This window comes from Xiphophorus couchianus, chromosome 20 (assembly GCF_001444195.1).
Source record: "Xiphophorus couchianus chromosome 20, X_couchianus-1.0, whole genome shotgun sequence".
Taxonomy (NCBI): Eukaryota; Metazoa; Chordata; class Actinopteri; order Cyprinodontiformes; family Poeciliidae; genus Xiphophorus; species Xiphophorus couchianus.
Genome location: NC_040247.1, coordinates 4,823,442 through 4,844,153, shown reverse-complemented (window position 1 = coordinate 4,844,153; position 20,712 = coordinate 4,823,442). Strand labels below are relative to the sequence as shown.

Here is a 20,712-nt window from a genome sequence, read left to right as displayed (position 1 = left end):
GTTCTGCATTAAAAGAGACATCATCAAACAACAGAATATATTTGGAAATACATTTCTACAAAGCACTCAAGTCATCCTTTTCAAGATTCACACACCTGGCTGTGAAAATCTCATACACGATTGGTCTTGGAAGAAGTAGTTAAAACAGTTACAAAGTAGCCAGACATTGTTGAAAAGTAAGTTCACATCATTTTGCAGAACTGCCAACTTCCTGCTACTCATTCAACAGGTTTTCTGTTTTTCAGAGCTGACAAAAGCTCAGCTGTCACAAATGTTCATCTTTATTTGAGTGATACCTGCTGTGGAATGGTGGCTCTGTGCAAACTGTTGTGAATAAACCCTTCAGGATAAAAATAACTAAGTTCCTCTGACCAATAAAACTGGGAGAGAACGTTGAAACTAACCAATCTCTGCAGTCAAACTCATTAAACCCACTGCCTGGAAAAATAAGGCTACGCAAATCACATGATTCGATTTCCGCACAACGCTGTCAGTGTCTGCACATCCATCCACCGATTCTCAAATCTGTGCGCTGTCAGTGTTAATATAAAGTGGGAGAGAGCCTCGCAGGTCAGGCAGACATAGCTCTTTGGAGGCTGCAGGGGGCGCTGTGGGTTCCTCGTCACCAGCTACTGTGGTTCTGAGTTCGGGCTCTGGCCGCAGCACAATGGCCGTTGGTGCCGTTTTCTCCCTTCGGGGTGTGAGTGGAGGCCTTCAGGCCTTCAGTTGGGCTGTGAGATTCTTCTTCAGAGCTGCTCTCAATGTCGCTACGGACATCATTACACACCTTTGGGACAGAAGGCAGAATCCAATATTAAAACCAATATGAAAAAAATAGGTTAAGTATCACTACAATGTGAATTTTCCCGCTGGTAGCCATTGGTCTGACTTATTGTTTTATTTGCTGCATTAAGTTTTACTTAAGAAAGCATCAGAGCAGTGGCACCCTCCTCCCAAAACATTTTGGCCACCCCAGAGAAACATATTATAAATAATAATAACAAATTTATAGAACTGCAAATAAATGTATAAAATTCCAAATAATTAAATGTATCATTTCTATTAAAAAAAAGAGGAGAATTTATAATTTAGAAATATATTTATTGATGTGCCCCCTAAATCTTTTACTGGCCTGGACAAAAAAAAAAGAAAAAGACTTCTTGATTGAACTGCTCACAACACCCTTAATTGCCACAGGAGGGTGTTGTTGGACAATTTCAACAACACACTCCTGACTAATTGGAAACAGTTGGACATACCTGACATTCATGACACCATAACCACATTACTCATCATTTTACAACTCTCCTCCCACTGCAAGCGACACTACAGCCACACTTAAACTTGTTGGAACAAACAGGAGAGATGAGATTAAGACTTGAGAGAAAAGGGCAGGGAAAGTGGATGGAAACTTACAGCCAAACACAGAGAGATGGCAAAGTTGTCAAGCAGACAGAGCAGATGTAGAAAAGTGAGAGCAGCGGAGTAGGAGGGCGGAGTGGTGGGGGTCACTGGACAAAGATAGAGAGAAAGACGGGATCTCCCACTCTGATTCTGGAGAGGGGGAGGGGGATCATCTGCAGGGAGAACGAGACGAGAGTCAGGGGCAGATGGGAAAATTCAGAGAGAAGGGGAGGCAACAAATCTATCACCAAAAATAGCAATCAGCTTTCTGTGGAAAAACGCAGATGGGACTTTTTATCTGTTCATCTGTGATACTGTTACAGGAGCAAAAAAAATCTGCAAAACACTTCATGTCAAATACAGTGAAGTGAAACTAACAGGTGGTGACAAGTCAGAACATAAGTACTGAGTTTAGAGAAGGGGTCTGTAAAATTCACAATCAAAAGAGCCATTTTGTTCTCTAAACCATCAAGTGCAGCAAATGTCACATGTTTTCTTTTGAAAAACCTATTTAGATAAATATCTACAATAGGAAACTTGTCATTTTTGAAGCTTTTTCAGGCTTTCTGCAAGTTTTACCAACTTCAATATAAGACTTTTTAAGAACATTTTAATGGAATTTAAGACCCATATTACAACAGAAATGTACAAAAAATTAATGGACGTAAAAAAGCTAGCTTGCTTTACCTTCGCCAGCTAGCAATTAGCAGCTAGTTAGCGCTGAGTTGAGTCACAGAAAGCAGAAAAGATGTTGGCGTTTTAACAACAAAGATCCTCAAGAGAAAACAAAACTAGATAGAATAAAATTCAATAGTCCTGCCACAACACAATTTAAGACCTGTGATATTTAAGGCCAACTTATTGTTTTTTGATTAATTTAAGACAATTTAAGGCCTTACATTTAAATATGTGAATTTAAGACTTTAGGAATGTGCAGAGACCTTGTTTTTCTGTTTTGATAAAGAAACATAAAATTTAGCAAAAAGAGGATGGATAGGATTTCCTGTCGGACAAAAACTTATGTAAAAAAAAAAAAAACAGGTTTCAACCTAATGACAAGAAAAAAATATATAAAAGCATATTACTAGTATGCTTAGTGTTAGTCTTTGTGGAATATTGTAGGAATAAACTGAAAAACTGTTAAAAACCCAAGTTTGTTATTATATCAAAATTTAGAAACAATAGCTGGTTCTTTTTCATTTTTAGCCAAAGTTATCAAGAGACATTTTGGAAGGTCCACTTGTGGCCCTAGAGCTGTAGGTTGTAGACCCCTGTTCTGGACCAAATCTATGTAAGGTCAACAGATGCCACCAACCTCCTGGTTACTCAGATTTTCATAACAAAGCCACAAAAAACTGCTTTTGCTTTGGATTTGACAAACCGTAGAAAAAAAAAAATCAAACTTTTGAGACTGATCTCACCTTTCCTCGCATAATAGCTTTGAAAGCTATGCGGAATATGAGGTAAGCCCAGAAGATGTGCATCACTTGGAGGAGAAGCAGCAAGACATTGAAGACCCACCAGGACGGGTAGGGTCCAATGATGGCCCAGCTCTCAAACATAGTAGAGTTCAGGACCCTGGAAACCCAGAAAGATAATCCATTATACAGAAAAAGAACACCTAGCAAAGACAGACCCATCTCCCCCCCGGAAAGGTTTGGATTTCAGTCTAGGTAGCTTCACCACTCATTCATTCACACCAAGACATTGAATATAGCTGCTCAGGTTACTTCTGCCAATGACAGGTTCCCTATTGTTGGCCTCTCTGTGGAGGCAGAGCTGCAACTTTTAGTGCTCTGTCAAAGAAACGCAATCACCTAAAAAGCCTTTGTAGCTAAAGGTCAACCCGAATATAAGCGTGTTTTTACTCCTGATAGTTCAATAGACGTATTTCAAAAGGGGACCGAAGTTGCAGTATTAGTTAAAGTTTCAGCTGGTGCTGTTCTCTCCCCTCGCCTATGGGGGTGCTGCACCAAGAACTGCTGAAGAAAACATGAGCTCAACATCCATCAAAATATCGTAATGAGTGTCGTAATATTTTAGAGGGCAGAATATCGCATTTATTAAAAGACCACAAGTCATTTCTAACGATAGGCTCTTGAATTTGTTTTGGTTCCATTTACCCAGAATGCCCTGTGCTGTAGTCCACTTCCTGCTTTTGGAGGCTTGGCAATCATATGTGCATTCATACCGCATCAGAGTTCACTTCAACTCAACCAAGACCAAGATGTTTTGGTGGACTAGGGTTCACTTTTTTATCGATTGCACATTCACACCTCCTCAAACAAACTGGACTTTCTAGGCCAACGGACTGGAGTTCTGACCAAGAAATTCAATGATATGTGGTTTAAATTTTATCGTTCCCTGAAATCCAAAGGCTCAAATCAAACACAAAATCTCCAAAATGGTTTCCCGAAAAGTGTTTCATGTTCTGGTGAAACTCCAAACCATAGTTCATGAATGTGTCACTAAAACCAAACCAAATATTAAGTCTGACTGGCTGAAAATACTCACCATACTGGAAATATAATAAGCCGTGTGATAAAGAACACCACACTGAACACAATGAAGAGGGAGTCACACAACCGCTGGTATTTGGAGTAGTTTGCCATCTTGGCTGCCTGTTGGAGAACAAAGACAACAGAAATCAAACATTATGATAAGATGGTAAGGAATGTTTGCTCCAAATATAAGAGGTTTTAAAAATATGCAGTCAGGGTGAATTCCAGTCAAGACAAAAACAACTCAGAACTCGTCGTTATTGGAAGCTGAAAAGCTGTACCTGACTCCACATACAGAAATATCTAAAACAAACAGCCTCTACTTTGGTCCACCTACCAAAACGATGTTATTGTGCAACTTGTGGTTTCTTCAAGTGCAACTTTGTAAATGTGCAGTAATTTGTTGCCTATATTCCTTTTTTTCCTGGCATATTTTTTGCAAACATGCAGGAAATGTTTCAGGACTCCAGAGGATTGAAGTGTCTCATTTTTCCCATGACATTCACACGTGTCATATGCATGATCACATTATCATACAAAAGAAACCACTTATAGTGAGCTACAAAGGTAAATAAAAAAAAATAAAAGGTATATTTTTACTACATGTAGTTACTAAAACTACACATATGATGCTTATTTCTGATTAGATGTAAAATGAAGCACAGCAGAGACCATTATTTATAATCTCATGAGTGTTTCCAGATTGTTTATGATCATTACTGACCTCCAGCAGGAAGTCAGAGGCATCATGGACACACAGCACCAGGCTCCCCACGCGAGCCATGTTGTTGGCGTAGGAAAAGCTAATGAGGCTCACTGTTGCTAGGTGATGGATGAACATGATGAGGAAGTCCTGAGAATAAAACAGCGAGGAGACAGTGATCAGTGTTCAAGGTCACAGAACACACTCACACACACACACACATTTACATATATGCTGATTATATATCATATACTATTATTACATATTATATGAAGAAAATTATTACTACTATTATTATTACTAAGATCGGTGATCAGTCACAAAACAGCAATCAATGCATCCATTGTTCATATTTTTTGTGATTAAAGTGATTACATTTTTTTTTACAAATGTCTTCATCATAATCATTTCAAAGATGAAGAGGAGAAAGGTACAACGTAATGTGATTAAATGTTATTTTTAGACTCATGCCTCTGACAAAACTGCTGAGTAATCTTGTTATTACACCCACAAGCAGTGATTTAAGAGCATGGCCTAAACAAAGGACGCACATTTTGGAAGTTTAGGCAAGTAATCCTAGACAAAACTAACAAACAATACTGGAAATATAATTCCCATTATTACCTGGAGTTTGTAAGTCACTCATATCAGAATCATTTTGCATGGGAATATATCTTAGTTTAATATCTGCACATTAAATTTATGATTTAAACAAACGTTAAAGAAATAGTGAAGACGGGATTTTAGAATTTCCCACAACGATAAAGGATGTGGACATAAAAATAAACATCTAATCAAGAAGCTCCCTAAGCAGACGTTGTAGCTGCCTCCTCTGAGCATCCAGTAACAAACAAGAGTTAAATCAGCAAAAACAGCAAATAAGACCAAGTTAAACAAAATCACAATTCAGTAATCTTCTGCAGAAAACATCTACAGCTCTGGCATTCTGAGGAATTTCTGCAATTCTGACAGACTCAGGCCTGCTCCATCCTGCAATCACATGACACACTGAAAACACAGAGCATTCACAGACTGAGTGGTAGGAGTCACACCACGCCCCTTTAGAGGGAAAAACCCCCACATGTGACCTCCCATCTAAAGCTAACCTAACACAGAAACTATAAAACACACTTTGAAGTCTCCCAGGACACCATAATGCTAACATATACAGCTGAAGAAAAAAAGTGTTGCATCATGTGCACTCTTTCATGCATTCTCTGCTCCAGCTAAATGAGGAACAATAGACATATTGACAAATGTCTAAAAGGGAGTGGCCCTGGAGAGGATCTTCTGCAGTCTGACTAACAGGCAGAAACTCAATCTGAGTTACACTCACCTTCCGTTTTATGTCCGTGAACTGGGAAAACATAAGTGACCAGTAGAAGGCCAGCTCAGTCACGTAGTAGTGATAAAGACCTGGAGTCATGACCTGGAGAGACAGAGATCAGAGATCAGAGAGCCGATCTGAAAGCAGCTTCAGCTGGTTTTACTGGGTTCTGCAGAAAAACAAACTGCACTCAATGCACCTTTTCTAATTAGTAAAATCACAAAAATAGTTAGGGATAAGTGCTTCAAAACATGTAGAGGATAATCTGACAATTCCTTTAAAACTTCTAATTCTGTAATAGAACCTGCAGCACAGTTTCCTGGTTTTATTCCCTAAAAACATTTTATTCCCTAGAGCAAATTCGGCCTTCTGTAGCCTTTTATAAGTATTAGAACCTTCAAAATAGCAGTTGTGAGCTTAAATATTATTTTTATCAATCAAACCACAGACGTTTTTATCTGTTTGCTGTTAAATTACATTAATTCCCTTTTCATAATTTTGCGATTGCAAAAATTAAACACGAAATCATCAGATATTCGCGTTTTTTTGCAGCCATCCAAAGTTGTGCGTTTATTACAAATTTTCCGCAAGAATAGTCAAAAACATCAAAAACATCGGGTTTCAGTTACTAACTTCCACCTGTAGGTGGCAGTATTTATTACTTCTACTATACTGCTGCCTCAGTTTTACTTGAAGTAAAGTTACACTCGATAAGGTGAGTCACAAAAAAATCATATTTACAGTCGTACACAAGCATATTGCAAAATATGTTGGATACATTTCTAACCACAAAATTGGTGATTTTAATTGCAAAACAAAAGAATCACAAAAACAATTTCATTTTCAAAAGTGCATATCGAATGCAATCCGAAATTTATTAATATTTTTAACAGTTTGATAATAGGTTTTATCAATACATTCTGGTACAAGCAGCCTTTTAAGAACATTTCTTATTTTAATATTGATCAAAATGAAAATGAGTTTGACAACCCTGCCTGAGAGAAACCAGTAGGTCATCAGTATTGGCCCAGAAAAACCTGACCGTTGCATTTCTAAGGATTTATTACCATTTAACTCCTCCCTCGTTCACAATAAAACTAGCTTCTTGCTTAAAGTGCAGCAAACCAAATAAAACCATTATTGTGAAGCGAATAGATGAATCTGGTTCGTTCAGATTCATTTCAGTTCAGAGGAGTGAAGGTCGGCCATTAAACATCGGCAGATGCCCCAGGCGACAGATAACGCAGCACAATAACATTTTTCCGACGACTTGCGGTTTACATTGCCATAAAGCCCAACCCTAATGGCCGTACTGAGTGACAAACAGCAACACAACCATCAGCCACGAACACTGATGATGTTGATTCAGCACAAAAACACAAAGAAAGAGAGATTTCTGGCCAGTACCAGATTCAGTACCGAGAATCTGGTCATGTTTTGTCCGTCCTACCCGAGACATAAACAAGCCGTTTTAATCTCATCTAAAAGGAAACAACAAGAACATATTTGAAAGTTGTCTTACAGCATTTTATGAGAGTGGCATGCATTCAAGGAGAGGCAGTGGAATGAAGGTAAGCAGATAAAGCTGTCCCAGTTTGATGGCTGGTTAGGATAGCGGTAAAACTTTATTTAGAATGGTATGGGAGGAGAAAAAAAGTCAATACTAAGCCTAGCAGAAAATATGAATTTAAGACTTTTTAAAGACGTGCGGAGACACTGGATTCGTCTCGTACTGAAGAGTGTTTTATGAGTCCCAAGACGAGTAGCAGGCCAGAGAAACGCTGGTTGAGTTATTTAAATGGAGTGTTTTTGTTGTTAGTTTGCACTTTTTGTTTACATGAACTTTTGCTTATTTTCCCTGTCTGAGCCTAATGATTAATGCTTTATGAAAGGCAATTTTGTTAAGAGACTTTATTTGTTTTTTTTTGGGATATTTAAAAAGTCTTCTAGTTCCAGTATCCTTTAAAAATTAAAGGACACTGATTTTGACAATGTGTACTTGCATTATTATGTCGTTTTGAGATAATTTTCAACTAATATGATAATGGCATAATAATGCAAGCACACTTAGGTTTCTCACAATTATACATTTTACTGGACGATAAATTGTTCCAAAACTTATGGCAATAAGCCAATAAATAATGTTGTTTTGAGACCGTTTTCAAATAATATATTGTTGTCATGATAATGCAAATTCACCCCCTCAAAGACTTTAATTTAGAACAGAAAACTCCACAGTGCTACTGGTAGACATTTTAAATATCCAAAATAAAACAACAATCAGTGTGTATCTGAGGAAATGTGGCCTGTTATCCTCCTATGTTGTGTAGACATCAGAAGCCAGAGACTGAGCCAGACATCTTTTCATGGGTAAACAGCAACTAAACCTCTGAGTCACAACACAGCTGATGTCTGGTCCTACAAAATATTAGACTAATATGGTTAATATATGAGTACTGCATCATACCTGATAGGGGTAATTGTACCAACAATGCCGCGTATCCCACATCCACGGACACTGGAGACAGAAAAACAATTAAAGGCCCATCAGCAAACAGACGCTTGTAATGCTGGATTAACAATGGATTTATAGTGACATCCAAAGTTGGTGAGCTACCTGCCACAGAAACTGGAACCCATAAATAAATATCCCCAAATAAAATGAAAACCTCCACCTAGAAACAAAAACAGAGAAAAAAAAACGTTAAAAATCCACCAACGCATTTAAACAGGAACAAGCCTCCACTCAAGTTAACGTTAAACCTACATGCTCTCGCAGAACTTAGTGTGTGTGCTGGGTTTATCCTGATTCCTGCGGTGCCTGAACCAACGCTGGACTTTTCGCACCTCCCAGTCCAGCTGCTTGGACAGGCCATCCAGATGCCGCGAGTCTGGATTCTGTCACCAGAGGGTGGAAAAAACAACAATCAAATTAGTGTGGAATGAGGAGTTTGAGCCAAAAAAAAAAAAGGAAAGAAACAAAGAAAGGAAAATCCAGGGACATTATTGAACTACTGAATGTACTGGTAGTTCATAATGTGCCTCAGAGTTTAGATTAGATTAGAATAATCCTTTCTTTGTTCCTCAGAGGAAAACCTTTAGTGTTTCAGCAGCAAAGTAAAGGGGAAATAGAGGCACACATTAAAAATAGATAATAAAGTATAAAGTATATGTATACAAACATACACAAAAAATCTATGATCCAAGGCTGAAATGATGAATCAAATTAATCATGATTATCAATTATTGAAATAATAGTTAACTGGAGCACTCAGACTCTAATAATTGCTTCTTTGATGAAAAAAAAACAGTACAGTGGGAACAGTAATAAAACTAAAACTGTGCAAACAAATACAGTTTTTATTAATCAAAAAATAAACAGATTAGTAGACAGTACTTTTCTAGCTGCAGATGCACCTTTTCTACAAATGATCAAGCATTTGCCCAAGGAATGCCATGTTATTGTATTTTAGACAATGAAATGTGTCTTTTTTTTTTACAGAAAAATTATTTTAATATGCGTACTTGCATCTTTCAATGTATTTCTATGTTGTGTAAAAAGGCTTCAGTGGATCGATGAAAAATCTGCAGAATGTGCCCATATTTCATCCAATTAACCGTCAGAATAATCAATTGCTAAAATAATTGTTAGTTGCTGTCATAATATGATGCCGATTATGCAGTCCAAAAGGTTTTAAAAATAACAAACAATCTGAAACAGATGTTCTGAACTGATTAAATTCAATGTAATCAGTAAATAGCAAAGCCATAACTATGTTTTTTTTATATATATATATTGTTTTAAGCTAACAAGGAAACAGTGGTGTTACAGCTAGTTTAAGTTTAGTTTCTTATTGGAATGAAACTTTATTTTTGTTTTCTAGATATTATTTTTATGTTCTGTTTATTTTACCCATGTATTTTAGAAAACTTGAGACTGAAAAGAGCATGCTGTAGGAAGTAATTTGATTAATAAAATCTAAGATAAATAACCAATTTAAAACCAAAGGCCTCCTGAGCGTAAAGGGAAAAGGGAAATTACACAAATTATAAATGGGAACTGCAGATTTGAGAGCTTAAATTGCACCAGGCTCTTCTTTTGAATCCAGAAACCAACCTTTGTGATGGAGGTGAACACCTTCTCCAGCACCGCGTTGGGCTGAGCTCTCCTTCCAGCACCTGGCTGAATGTGGAGACCTCGGGCGCAGACACTGGCGATAAATCTGTGACATTAACCAGAAAGAAAAAGTCACTAGCTGATCGTAAAACATGCAAACAGAACTTAATACCTGCATCACTGCTTGACTTTCATTCAACGAGGAAGGGATGTTAATTTGCCTTGAATCAGGGAAGTTGTGCTTTGAAGATTTGACTACACAACCTGAAATAAACATTCAACAGGTGAGCTCATGTGCAGCTGGACTACTGCTGGATATTCTTTCCAAGCTTAATGCCGATCATATTTATTTTTGATCATAACGTTACTGTTGTAAGCTGAATGTAATGGGAAAGTTCCACAGTAAACGACAGAAGTCAAACAGAGACAGACTTTGGTCTCGGAGTGAAATTCTTGCAGTAAAACAGCGTGCAGGCCCTCCAGAAACGGGCAAGTGCAAGTTAATAATGAAGCAGGACAGATGACGTAACAAGCTTCGTTAAAACTGAAATAAAACAAATTTCACTGCAAAACAAGATTCATTAAAAAACTTCAACATTTGCAATATTCACCTCTTTTCATGTCACAATCTGCAATCAGACTTCTTTACAACCATAAAGTGGAGACTTAATTTTAATGACACAAAAATAAATCTTTTTTTTCTCTTTTTACGTTAAAAGACGAACGTTTGAAAACATTTTACTTGTGTGAACTATTCTGGAGGTTATTCCTGCAGGATGTTGGTTGATTTAACAATCAAATTATTTTCAGGCCGCTCTCATGTTATAGTCAAAATGTACTCAGTCATTGATTTGCCTAATCGTGTCTCTGAAAAATGCAAAAGAATATTTTAATTTAGTGAAAACTAAAGCTTGCACAGCAGAGTTTTTCCATTTCGTTTCCACAGGACTCTGAAAAAAAGATACCAAATGAAAATCACTTTATACAGGACAAAACAAAAAGTCATAAAATGAGATTTTCTTTCCTCTCTTAATTTGTGTAGCATGTGTAACCGTTCAAAAGAGAAATAAATTAAATAAATTTAATTAATTGTTCAGGTTTTTCATTTTTTGCAATAACGTGGTTTGTAAAAGTGACTCCTAAATGCTGCTGGGTTTAAACTTAGTTTGGGATCCAGTTTGTTCACCGAACACTGACATTTTGTTCTATTATAGTGCTCATTTATTCTACCAGTTACATTTACGTTTTGATTGTCTAGGGTTGAAAGGAATAATCAGATTAATCATAATTAATCATTTATCAAAATCATAGCCAACTAATTTAGCAATCGATTGATCTTTAACTGCAGTGTGCAGATTAAAAAAAAGGTAATTTGATGAAAGAGCAACGCTCAATTTTGGGCAGGACTTTGCCCAAAATCGCACAAAAAGACATACATTTTATATTTAAGATAAAAAAAAATTCATGTAAATTTGTTCAACACAGAACTCAGAGAGTGGCACTTTTAGCTTCACTTGGTTCACAATTTGTAAAAAAAAAAAAAAAAAAAAACTCCTATTAACCACTGTTTTATTAATTATTAATAGAAAAAACTAATCAACAGATTAGACCTACACTGTACTGATTATGAGTCCAGCTTTTGATGTTGGAAACAATAAAGGAATGCTGTGCTATTGCATTTTAGCCAAGAAAATATTTTTTTCTTATTTAAAAGAGCAACTCAATTATTTATTTGAATGTTTAAACATATTTCTAATATTTTATAAAATAAGCTTAAGTGGTTAAATGAAAAGTCTGCAGAACATGAAAAATTTTTATCTGATTAATCGCCAGAATAATTGACCACAAAAATAATTGTTAGCTACAGCTGTAATTTTCCATCACCTGATGTGTATAATGCAAACCTGCAGCAGGCTGCGCTGCATAATGAGAAAAATCAGAGGGAACCAAAAGTCTTTGCCGTTAAAATGACGTCAAGTTACTTTTTACACTTCTGGTTCTTCCCGTTTTCACTGCCACTCACTTTACAAGAACTTAATTTACTTTATCAGACATTGTTTGTTTTATCTTGAGGTAACGTTCAAAGCAAAAATGACAAACATGCCCATAAAATGCAGCGCTTTATGTAATTGTTACACATGTCAATCGACAGTATGGATTCCACCTATAACCATTAAAAGTTGAAGGTTACAAATCACCTGTTTGGGATTTCTATGCAATAAAAAAAGATTAAAATATAGCAGACCCCTGGTTAGTCAAGTTAATGTTGACTGCAGTTTGAGTCCATGCAACACATAAAATGCCTCAGCTGTGTAACATACCGATAACTCAAGGTGCAAACAAAACCAAACCATTTTTTTAGGTTGGACAGATGGGTTTCACTGTTATGATGATGTTAAACATTACTCAGCGCAATCTAAGTTTTACTGTTCAAAGCTTTAAGAAGCACAGTCCACCCTGCAGCTAGCGCGCTTGACTTTTTGATCCACCTGTAAGCTCCATAACGATAAGGTGCTGAACGGGATGAGTTGTGCAAGTCTGATTCACCCTGAACTGGCACCACAAGTCAGCTTTCCAACAATCTCTATTAAATTGTTACTCAACCCCATGGATGGGCAACAACCTCGATTCTTGTCTGGACAGGTCCTTCACATTTCTGAAAGGAACGAAGATGACTTAAGCATAAATCCGATGAAAGTTGAAGCACGCAGCCCTAATAAGTAGAAGACAGCAACAGGATGAAGGAAACTGAAAAAGACATAAGTTAATCTATTTATGTGAAATGTCCAAACAGCCCTGCTCCTTCTCAGAAACTGACCCCCACCAACATACACAACGGCTGTGACCAACCGAGAAGCTTGGTGTGGTCTGTTTACACGGAGCCTACCCTGACACTGGGACAGTTTCCAGTTTGACAGCTTGGCTCAACTCATATCCCACAACTTCATTTTTTAATCAAGTTCATCTGATTTTAAAATATTTCTACCCATATTCTACATTTCCAGAAGATAAAAAAATACACTGAAACAAGTGACTGAACAAGGCATGGGAAAAGTGTTTAGATGCATAACAATTGAATTCTGTTTTAAGTATATACACTCACTTCCTGGATAAGGTGAAAAACCTGCTGAAGGATGAGGAAGTCTGGAAACGTGTAATCTCAGTTTGTGGCACTTGAAAGCCGTGACACGGCTTATTAGAGTATGTACACACAAGGAAGCTTGGCTGCGCACATCTACAAAGTCAGAGCCAGGAGCAAAGCAATGATTAAGATCAACAAGAATGAACTGGCTGTTGGCTCCAACCTAGACCCCCTAGCTTCTTGTGAATATCATAAACCTGATCCACAATATGGAAATGTTGACTGTTACAATACGGCGCAAAAAGGAGAAAGGAGAGAAACTTTGGGAAAAATGGGATCATTTTATTGCCAAAGGTGTATAACAGTTAATGTTTGTGACTCCGCATCACTCGGACAGACTCCTGGGAGTTTCCCTCTTTGTGACTCCATACAGTGAAATATCTGTGAAATTGTAATGTTCATCAGTATGACTGCCTGCTACCTGCCCTAGTCCTCATGTTTGATTTCATGTACTTGTATGTTTAAAAACAAATAAAAATAAAGTGTATATATATAAAAAAAGAATGAACAGGCTGAGGGGAAGGGGTTCTGCGCAGAGATATCTTTTAAGGAGCAAAATCCCTGCACATAAAATGGGAATTCACTTAATAAACCAAGACAATACATATCAAGGATAAATATCAGGGATTAATCGATTATTGTAATAATCGTTAATCAGTCATAGATTAATCATTAAGTCTGCAGACACAAAAAACAGAAAGAACATACTCAGAGTAGCATTTAAGCTAAAGTTGTACAAAAAATATACATTCTGCATTTAAGATATAAAAAAAAAACCTTTGTAAATCTGTTCGACCCAGAACTCAAATGTATAGTTTTAGCTTCACCTGATTTAAATTCTGTAATAAAAATATCCTATTCAGCAACTTTTACTATCCAGTTATTAATTGGTTAATCCAAAAAGTAGTCAACAGATCAGCCCTACACTGTATTGTATTGATGTTAAGTCGGGCAGAAAGGTATGAGCTTTTCACATGTTGATGTCAGAAGTATTGTTTTAGCTGCATCCTTTGCTACAAATGATCAAGCGTTCACTAAAGGAATGCTATATTTTGGGGAACACAATTTTTAAAAATGAATTATTTGTTCACTTGCATCTTTTAATGGATTTCTAATATTTTATTAAAATGGCTTTTAAAAGTGGCTAAATGAAAAATCTGCAGAATATGTCACTTTTTGTTTCTGATTAATCATCAGAATACCGTAATTGACTACTAAAATAATCATTAGTTGCAGCCCAAGTGAAATTCAAATTCTTAACAACGTAATGACTGCATGTTGTGCAACCACTTTCACACGGGTGGAGATGGATACTGCTTTCCTGTGTTTTCCTGGCTGTTCTTTCATAAACATGTTTCGCTGCATTGTTTCAGCAAGGTGAACACATTGCAGACTCAAAGGCCTCCGCCTAGTCGAACCTGTTCTGATGCACCGAGCCCGACAACTCAGTGGCATGACTCTCGCTGCTGTCGGCTCATAGGTGCAACAAGCCTGACCCTCGCAAACTGTGCTTTACAAGCAGAAAGTCCACAACTGACTCGGCTCCAACAAGTTGCATCAAGGGGTCTAATGTTACATTTACGGCTCACTGACAAGAGTGAATTGTATCGTCTTTGAGAAATGCCATCATAACCACAAGATGGAAAACTGAGCTTTGAGAGCAATACTGAAGAGAAACAAAACTTTTTACACTATGTGTGCTCACTGCTGCAGGACTGGTGGTAAAGTAAATACTGTGCTATGAGAGACAATAAAGGAGGTGGAATCAAAGTGTTGTTTCCGACAGTTAATTCACTGTGGGTGTTACTTTGACAAAGCTGCTGAATGCAATAAAATTTATATGCACAGTTGATGCTGTGTGTGCTGTTCAAAGGTTAGATACTGAGAACTGGGCGGATGAAAGAATAATGATTACTACGGTGTAAGGAACTTGGATTCCTAAAACTGTTCAAAAACCTGACATAACTGAAAGAGAGGCTCTGCACTCTATTAATGCAGGTGTATAAGCAGATTTGTATGTGTGCATGTAGGGCTGAAACAATTAATCAGATTAAGAGATTATTTATATAATTGTTAACTGATCAATTAATTGTTAACTGGAGTATACAGACTCAAAATAAATGGCATTTGCTGAAAGCACAACGCAGTCAGAGCTGTGATTAAGCCAAAACTGCACAAAAAATATACATTTTGCAGTTTTACCTTCACCTGACTCAAATTCTGTAACAAAAAAAATCTATTAAGGACCTTTTGCTGTCAAATATTTGGTCAGTCAAAAAAATATAGATTAGCACTACAGTGTAGCATGTTAATTAAATTAGAAAGGGCTGAGCTTTTCACATGGTGATGTTAGAAATATTTTTTAGCTGCAGATGCATACTTAGCTACAAATGGTAAAGGAATGCCATTTTATTGCATTTTAGGCATAAAATCTTTATTTTTCTAAAAGAACTAAATTACTTGTTTTGCTCTTGTTGCCTTTTTAATGTATGTCAAACATTATAAAAAGGCTTAAATTGCTAAATAAAAAAATCTCCACTGGGTTTTTTAATCCGATTAATCAATTTATCAAAAATAATCAATTACTACAATACTCTTTAGCTGAAGCCCTGCACTGTAGAAATGTTCATTCAAAAAAAAAAAAGAAACTCAATTATTTATTTGCATTTTTAATGTACTTAAAAGAAATTGTGTAAAAAATAATAAAAAAAAAGCTTAAGTGGCTAAATAAAAAAAATCTGCACAATTTGCCAGGTTTTTATCTAATTAATTGTTTGAATAATTGCAAGAATAATTGATTACTAAAATAATCATTAGCTGAAGCCCAACATTGCATTCATGTTAATTCAAGCAGAAATGTCTGAGCTTTTCACACGCTTGAAGTACTTTTTCTAGCTGCTGATGCATTCTGTGCTACTGATAAAGCCTACACTAATGAAATGTTATAAAGGTTTAATTTCCTATTTAAAAAGGAACTGAAATAATTTGTTTATTGTATTTTTAATGTATTTAGTCTATTGTAGAAATAAGGACTTGCGTGGTTAAATGAAAAATCTGAGGATCGCGCCATTTTTCATCCAATAAATTGATTAATCGTTAAAATAATTGGTAGCAGCCCTAAGAGTATACATCCTGGCAACAGCAGGACGCCTTATGTACTCTGTATAGTGTCGTGTAGCAACCGAAGCTGTGCTGTCATGTATTGTGCTGATAAATAAATAAATGAAGGAATGAATGAGTCAGTTTGATCTCTGAGGTGTCGGCATCAACAGAAAGTGATCGCTCTCTGATAACACCCTCCAGCATCGGACCACATTCTCCTTGAACACACCTTCACATCAGGAGTCTGGCACCTGAGACAGATGGCGAACAGCCAAGTGCATCTTACTGAACACTTGAACATCTCGGTCCTTTTACGCCTCTAATATCTGATTGCTTCTTATTTACAGTCACTTGACCACAGCTGGATTAAAGCAGATAAAGGCACAAACAATGTAGTTGGCTCTACACCGGCATTACAGCGATGTTTAAAAACCTGGACCATGTCAATCTGCCCTACCTGTTGTTCTGAAAAGCTTCGAGAAGCTCAGGCTAGTTCCTGGATGTTTCTCCATGTAATCTGCAAAAGCAGAAAAGGACTTCCTGGTGTTGGTTGTCACACCACTAGTTAAAACAGAAATTCAATACTATGAAACAAGAAACCCTTTGAGATTGTTTTTGGTTCAATCATCTTCATTTCCACCTGAATGAATGGTTTGACCACCAACATGCCAGCAGAGGTTTGAAATAGAGCAAAGACTCTGGGAACTGGTTCAGGAAAATTTGCATTTTGAAAGAAGTGGAAAATGAGCAATGAAGGAAACTACTGGATCAAAAGTTACATAACATTTAAACGTTTGTTCCTTATTTCAATACTCGTATATTCAACCAAATGTGTCCGATCCATAAAAGCAAAATTATTCAGTTTAATTCTACACTTCATGCTCTGAGCAACATCAAGCTTTCTCGTTTTATACATCATATTTAGATTTGAACCTTTTGAAAGACTGTTGTAGTTTATACATCTGACAAAGACAGTGGACCTATTGTTTTCATCAGTTTCAGTTTCTCTATTTATTTTACATTGACTGTTGTATTCCTACTCGCACTGACTGAACAAATTAAAGTCGTTTTTACATGTTTGACCAAGCTTGTGAAGTTATTGGAACATTGAAGTGTGTTGTACTGGTGCAGAATTATAAATAAGTGTTTAATTTTGTACAATTTTGTATGTGTTCAAAAAAAGAAATACTTTCAGTCAATTCAGAGCTATTTTTCTTTATAAAATCCTTTAGAACCAGCACTAAACCTCAAAAATCAGCATCGGAAGTGAAAAAATTGGATCGGTGCATCCCTAGTTTTCTTTTATATATGCAGGACATTTGCATCCAACCAGAAATTAAGCACAAAATTATGTAGCATATCATATTTCTCTAACTTGTATCTTGTTTTCATAAAACATTACAACGTATCCCAAAGTACACTTTAATGGTTGATGGCGGGGGTGAAAATCTATATTTTCATTCAGAGTCTGACTCTGAAACCTCGTGTCAAAAAATAAAATTAAGGCGTCACAATTACGATCAAATACAATAGAAGTAAGCCAAAAACAAAACAGTGCAATAATAAATCACTGGCCCTAATCTTGGTGAACTGTCCCCTTTGTTCTTCTAGAGGACCTCTGACTCACTGTGCATGGCGTCAGAAACTTTAAAGCTGCTTCATGGTGTCCTGTACCAGCATGACGGAGTGCTGTGGGTTGTGGCGTTTTCTCCTTCATCAGTTCGGTCAGATATGACGCATTCTATGGATGCTAGGAATTTCTGGAAGCTGGGCCACTTATAGTTGTTAGTCATTTAATTTCTACGTACTTTACTTCTGAGGACCGAGACTTTATTGTCCTCTTTAAAGGGACCTTGAACAGTAGCTATTCAGTCTTCAAAAATGTAGATGAAGGACAGAAGTTAAAGTGTCAGGCTTAAAAATTATGCACATCAGATAAACAACGTCAGAAAATCCGTCATGTCTTTAATCAAAATAATAATAATAATAAAAAAAAACAGTTAGAGGTGGTGCAGTGACTGCAACTTTGAAGCTGATCACAGATTTTTAAAAAACAAACTGAACTGCCAATTCTGAATTTGGCCAATACTGAACTTTTTGGTGCCTAAAAAAGTGACAAAGTCATTAAGTTGGCAACAGTGGGATAATAATTGTTAACCACACAATGCAGATGTGACCTGGTGGGCGGGCCTGTCTGTCTGTAAAGCAGCTGATTTTCAGACCATTGCAGAGATTAGATAAGATTTGTTTCACATGTAAGTATCGACCGATCGCTGATCACCCAAAATTAAGAAAATCAATCTCATCAATCAGTGAACCGCTAAAAGCGGTATAATCTCCTCGTTAGAATAGTGGTGAGTATCCCCGCCTGTCACGCGGGAGACCGGGGTTCGATTCCCCGACGGGGTGTGAAGTTTGTTTCAGGTCCCTCTTGAAACTGAGATCTAGATCTCAATGGGGTTTACCTGATTAAATAAAGGAATATGAAAAGCAATAATGATTCTGAAGACCAGAGACAGGGCCTGAAAGCTTCAGAAATCATTTTTGGTTAGTAAAACGCAATTTACATTTGTGAATTTGTGTTATTTTTCAAAAGTAGTCCAGAAATAGGCTGAAAATGATTGAAAAAGTAGTCAGTGTCTAAAAAACACAAATAAGCCTGAATAAACAGTGTCCAAGACCCCTTTAAATGTCTACAGTGATGCCTGGCATTTTGAGAGCAAAACAAATAAATAATGGAGAATTTATGACTTTTACACAGAGCTATTCTTGTATCTTGCACTAACCAGCAGAGTGAAACAAATATCTCACCTTTTTAGGTCAAAAGGCTACCATAATTTGCTTAACAAAATGTCAACTACAGTTTACCTGCTTAAGCTACATCATGAATACAGACAAAGGAAAAAAAACATTCAACTAGTGAATGAAAAATTGGTCTAATCCTGACCACATTCAAAAATAAAAAGAAAGTGAACAAGTTGTCAGATACTCTTGCACAATGATACTAACCATGCTGATGACCACCAATGAAACCAAAGGTTCAGGGCATTCAGTTTTAGATTTTCTGTTACTAGTGGGTTTCCTGTTCCTGCTAGGGAGCGTCAGTTCCCATCAACATCGATCACCCTCAGTTTTTACACTTGATGCTGTTAAGTTTGACCTCTGTCATCTGGTGAAACTGCTCCCTTCAGCTTTGAGACTGAATGAGTTTACAACACACACCTAAAGATTCAGTAGATAGCCCACAAAAAGCATGTGGGAAATGTTTTCTTAACTATAATAAAGTAGTAAAGTTTGCCTTAAAAGAAGGCTTGGTTGGCAATAAAATGGTTAACGTGTCACTTGTGGGGCTATAGTCAATACAAGCCTTGGTTTTAAAATTAAAAAATCCTTCAGGTTATAATAAGTTTTTTTGGCAAACTCAGTAACTGGCTGGCGTTCAAATATGTAGAAAATTGTGGTGTGTGTGTGTGTTACAGAAAGTGTCTTACGAATCCACGAGGCTGGACCGTCACAAGGACGGTGTCCTTTATCCTAATCAGGATAGAGGACACTCTCTATAGGCTCTCTAACTTCACATGTGATGTAAACCTGACCAGCGTTGGCACTTCCTTTAATATGAATCAACTTAAGACACGTGATAATCAATAATAGCTTTCGAACTAGAAAGCTATTATTACACTTTATTTTACTTATTTATTGCCAACCGCTCGTAAGATAGTCTTCAAAAAGTGTGAAAAACATAATTTAGAGACAACAAAACTGCTGTTATTTTACCTAAGATAATTAAAGAATCTCTTATTTAACTTCCAGAAAGATACTGATCCTCCCACCAGTTAGCTAATCCATCATCATCCGCTGATGGACAAAAAAACGCGCAACAGAACAATTGGAGAGCTTTACTTTCACTCCAACAAGTCGTGTTGGACAATACGAACCTTTCGAAGATTATCCTGACAATAAAAATCCCGAGAGCCAGCGGTAAAGCAGCCAACAAGTGTCCAGCTTTGGGATACTCCACCCCGGGAGCAGGGTCCGCCAGATCCGCCCAGGTTACGTTGTGCGGTAGCCAGAACCTCTCGTTCCAGAACCAGGCTGAGAGAGCAGCCATTTTTCACCGCCTTCCCGTCCCCGGATGCTCGGAGGAAAGTGGTTTCTCAACTGAAAGAGACGGCACGTTAACCGCGTTGGACGTCTCCACTTCCCTCCCAGCGCCACTTGTTTGACTCGCTACACTCAACTTTACCGCACCGACATCAAGCCCGCCGCAGTACGCCCAAACTTCCGGCGAGGACTTTCAAATCAAGATGGGGGCGTTTGGAGATCATTAAAATACGAACACATTTATTTTACTCATTGCCACGACAGGTCGCGAGTGAAAGAAAACTGTTAAAAACACTACATTAATAAAGAAAA

General features: G+C 37.1%; 1 protein-coding gene across 1 annotated transcript; it reads right to left on the bottom strand.

The window, feature by feature from the left end:
• Positions 1 to 23: 23 nt before the first annotated feature.
• Positions 24 to 20,407, bottom strand: cers5 (ceramide synthase 5). The gene is made up of 10 exons (XM_028003071.1): positions 20,235 to 20,407; positions 10,053 to 10,158; positions 8,703 to 8,833; positions 8,553 to 8,610; positions 8,403 to 8,453; positions 5,945 to 6,037; positions 4,630 to 4,758; positions 3,919 to 4,025; positions 2,826 to 2,982; positions 24 to 787 (listed from the first exon to the last, which is right to left on the bottom strand). Exons 1-10 carry the CDS (start codon positions 20,405 to 20,407, stop codon positions 623 to 625), a joined length of 1,170 nt encoding a protein of 389 aa, XP_027858872.1. The 3' UTR covers positions 24 to 622.
• Between the last annotated feature and the right edge of the window lie 305 nt (positions 20,408 to 20,712).

Excerpts from the sequence above, each read along its gene's own strand:
- cers5 (XM_028003071.1), bottom strand. The coding sequence starts at position 20,407 with ATGGCTGCTCTCTCAGCCTGGTTCTGGAACGAGAGGTTCTGGCTACCG. Across the intron at positions 8,611-8,702 it reads ACTAAGTTCTGCGAGAGCAT|GTGGAGGTTTTCATTTTATT; the intron begins GTAGGTTTAACG and ends TTTTGTTTCTAG. Across the intron at positions 788-2,825 it reads AAGCTATTATGCGAGGAAAG|GTGTGTAATGATGTCCGTAG; the intron begins GTGAGATCAGTC and ends TCTGTCCCAAAG.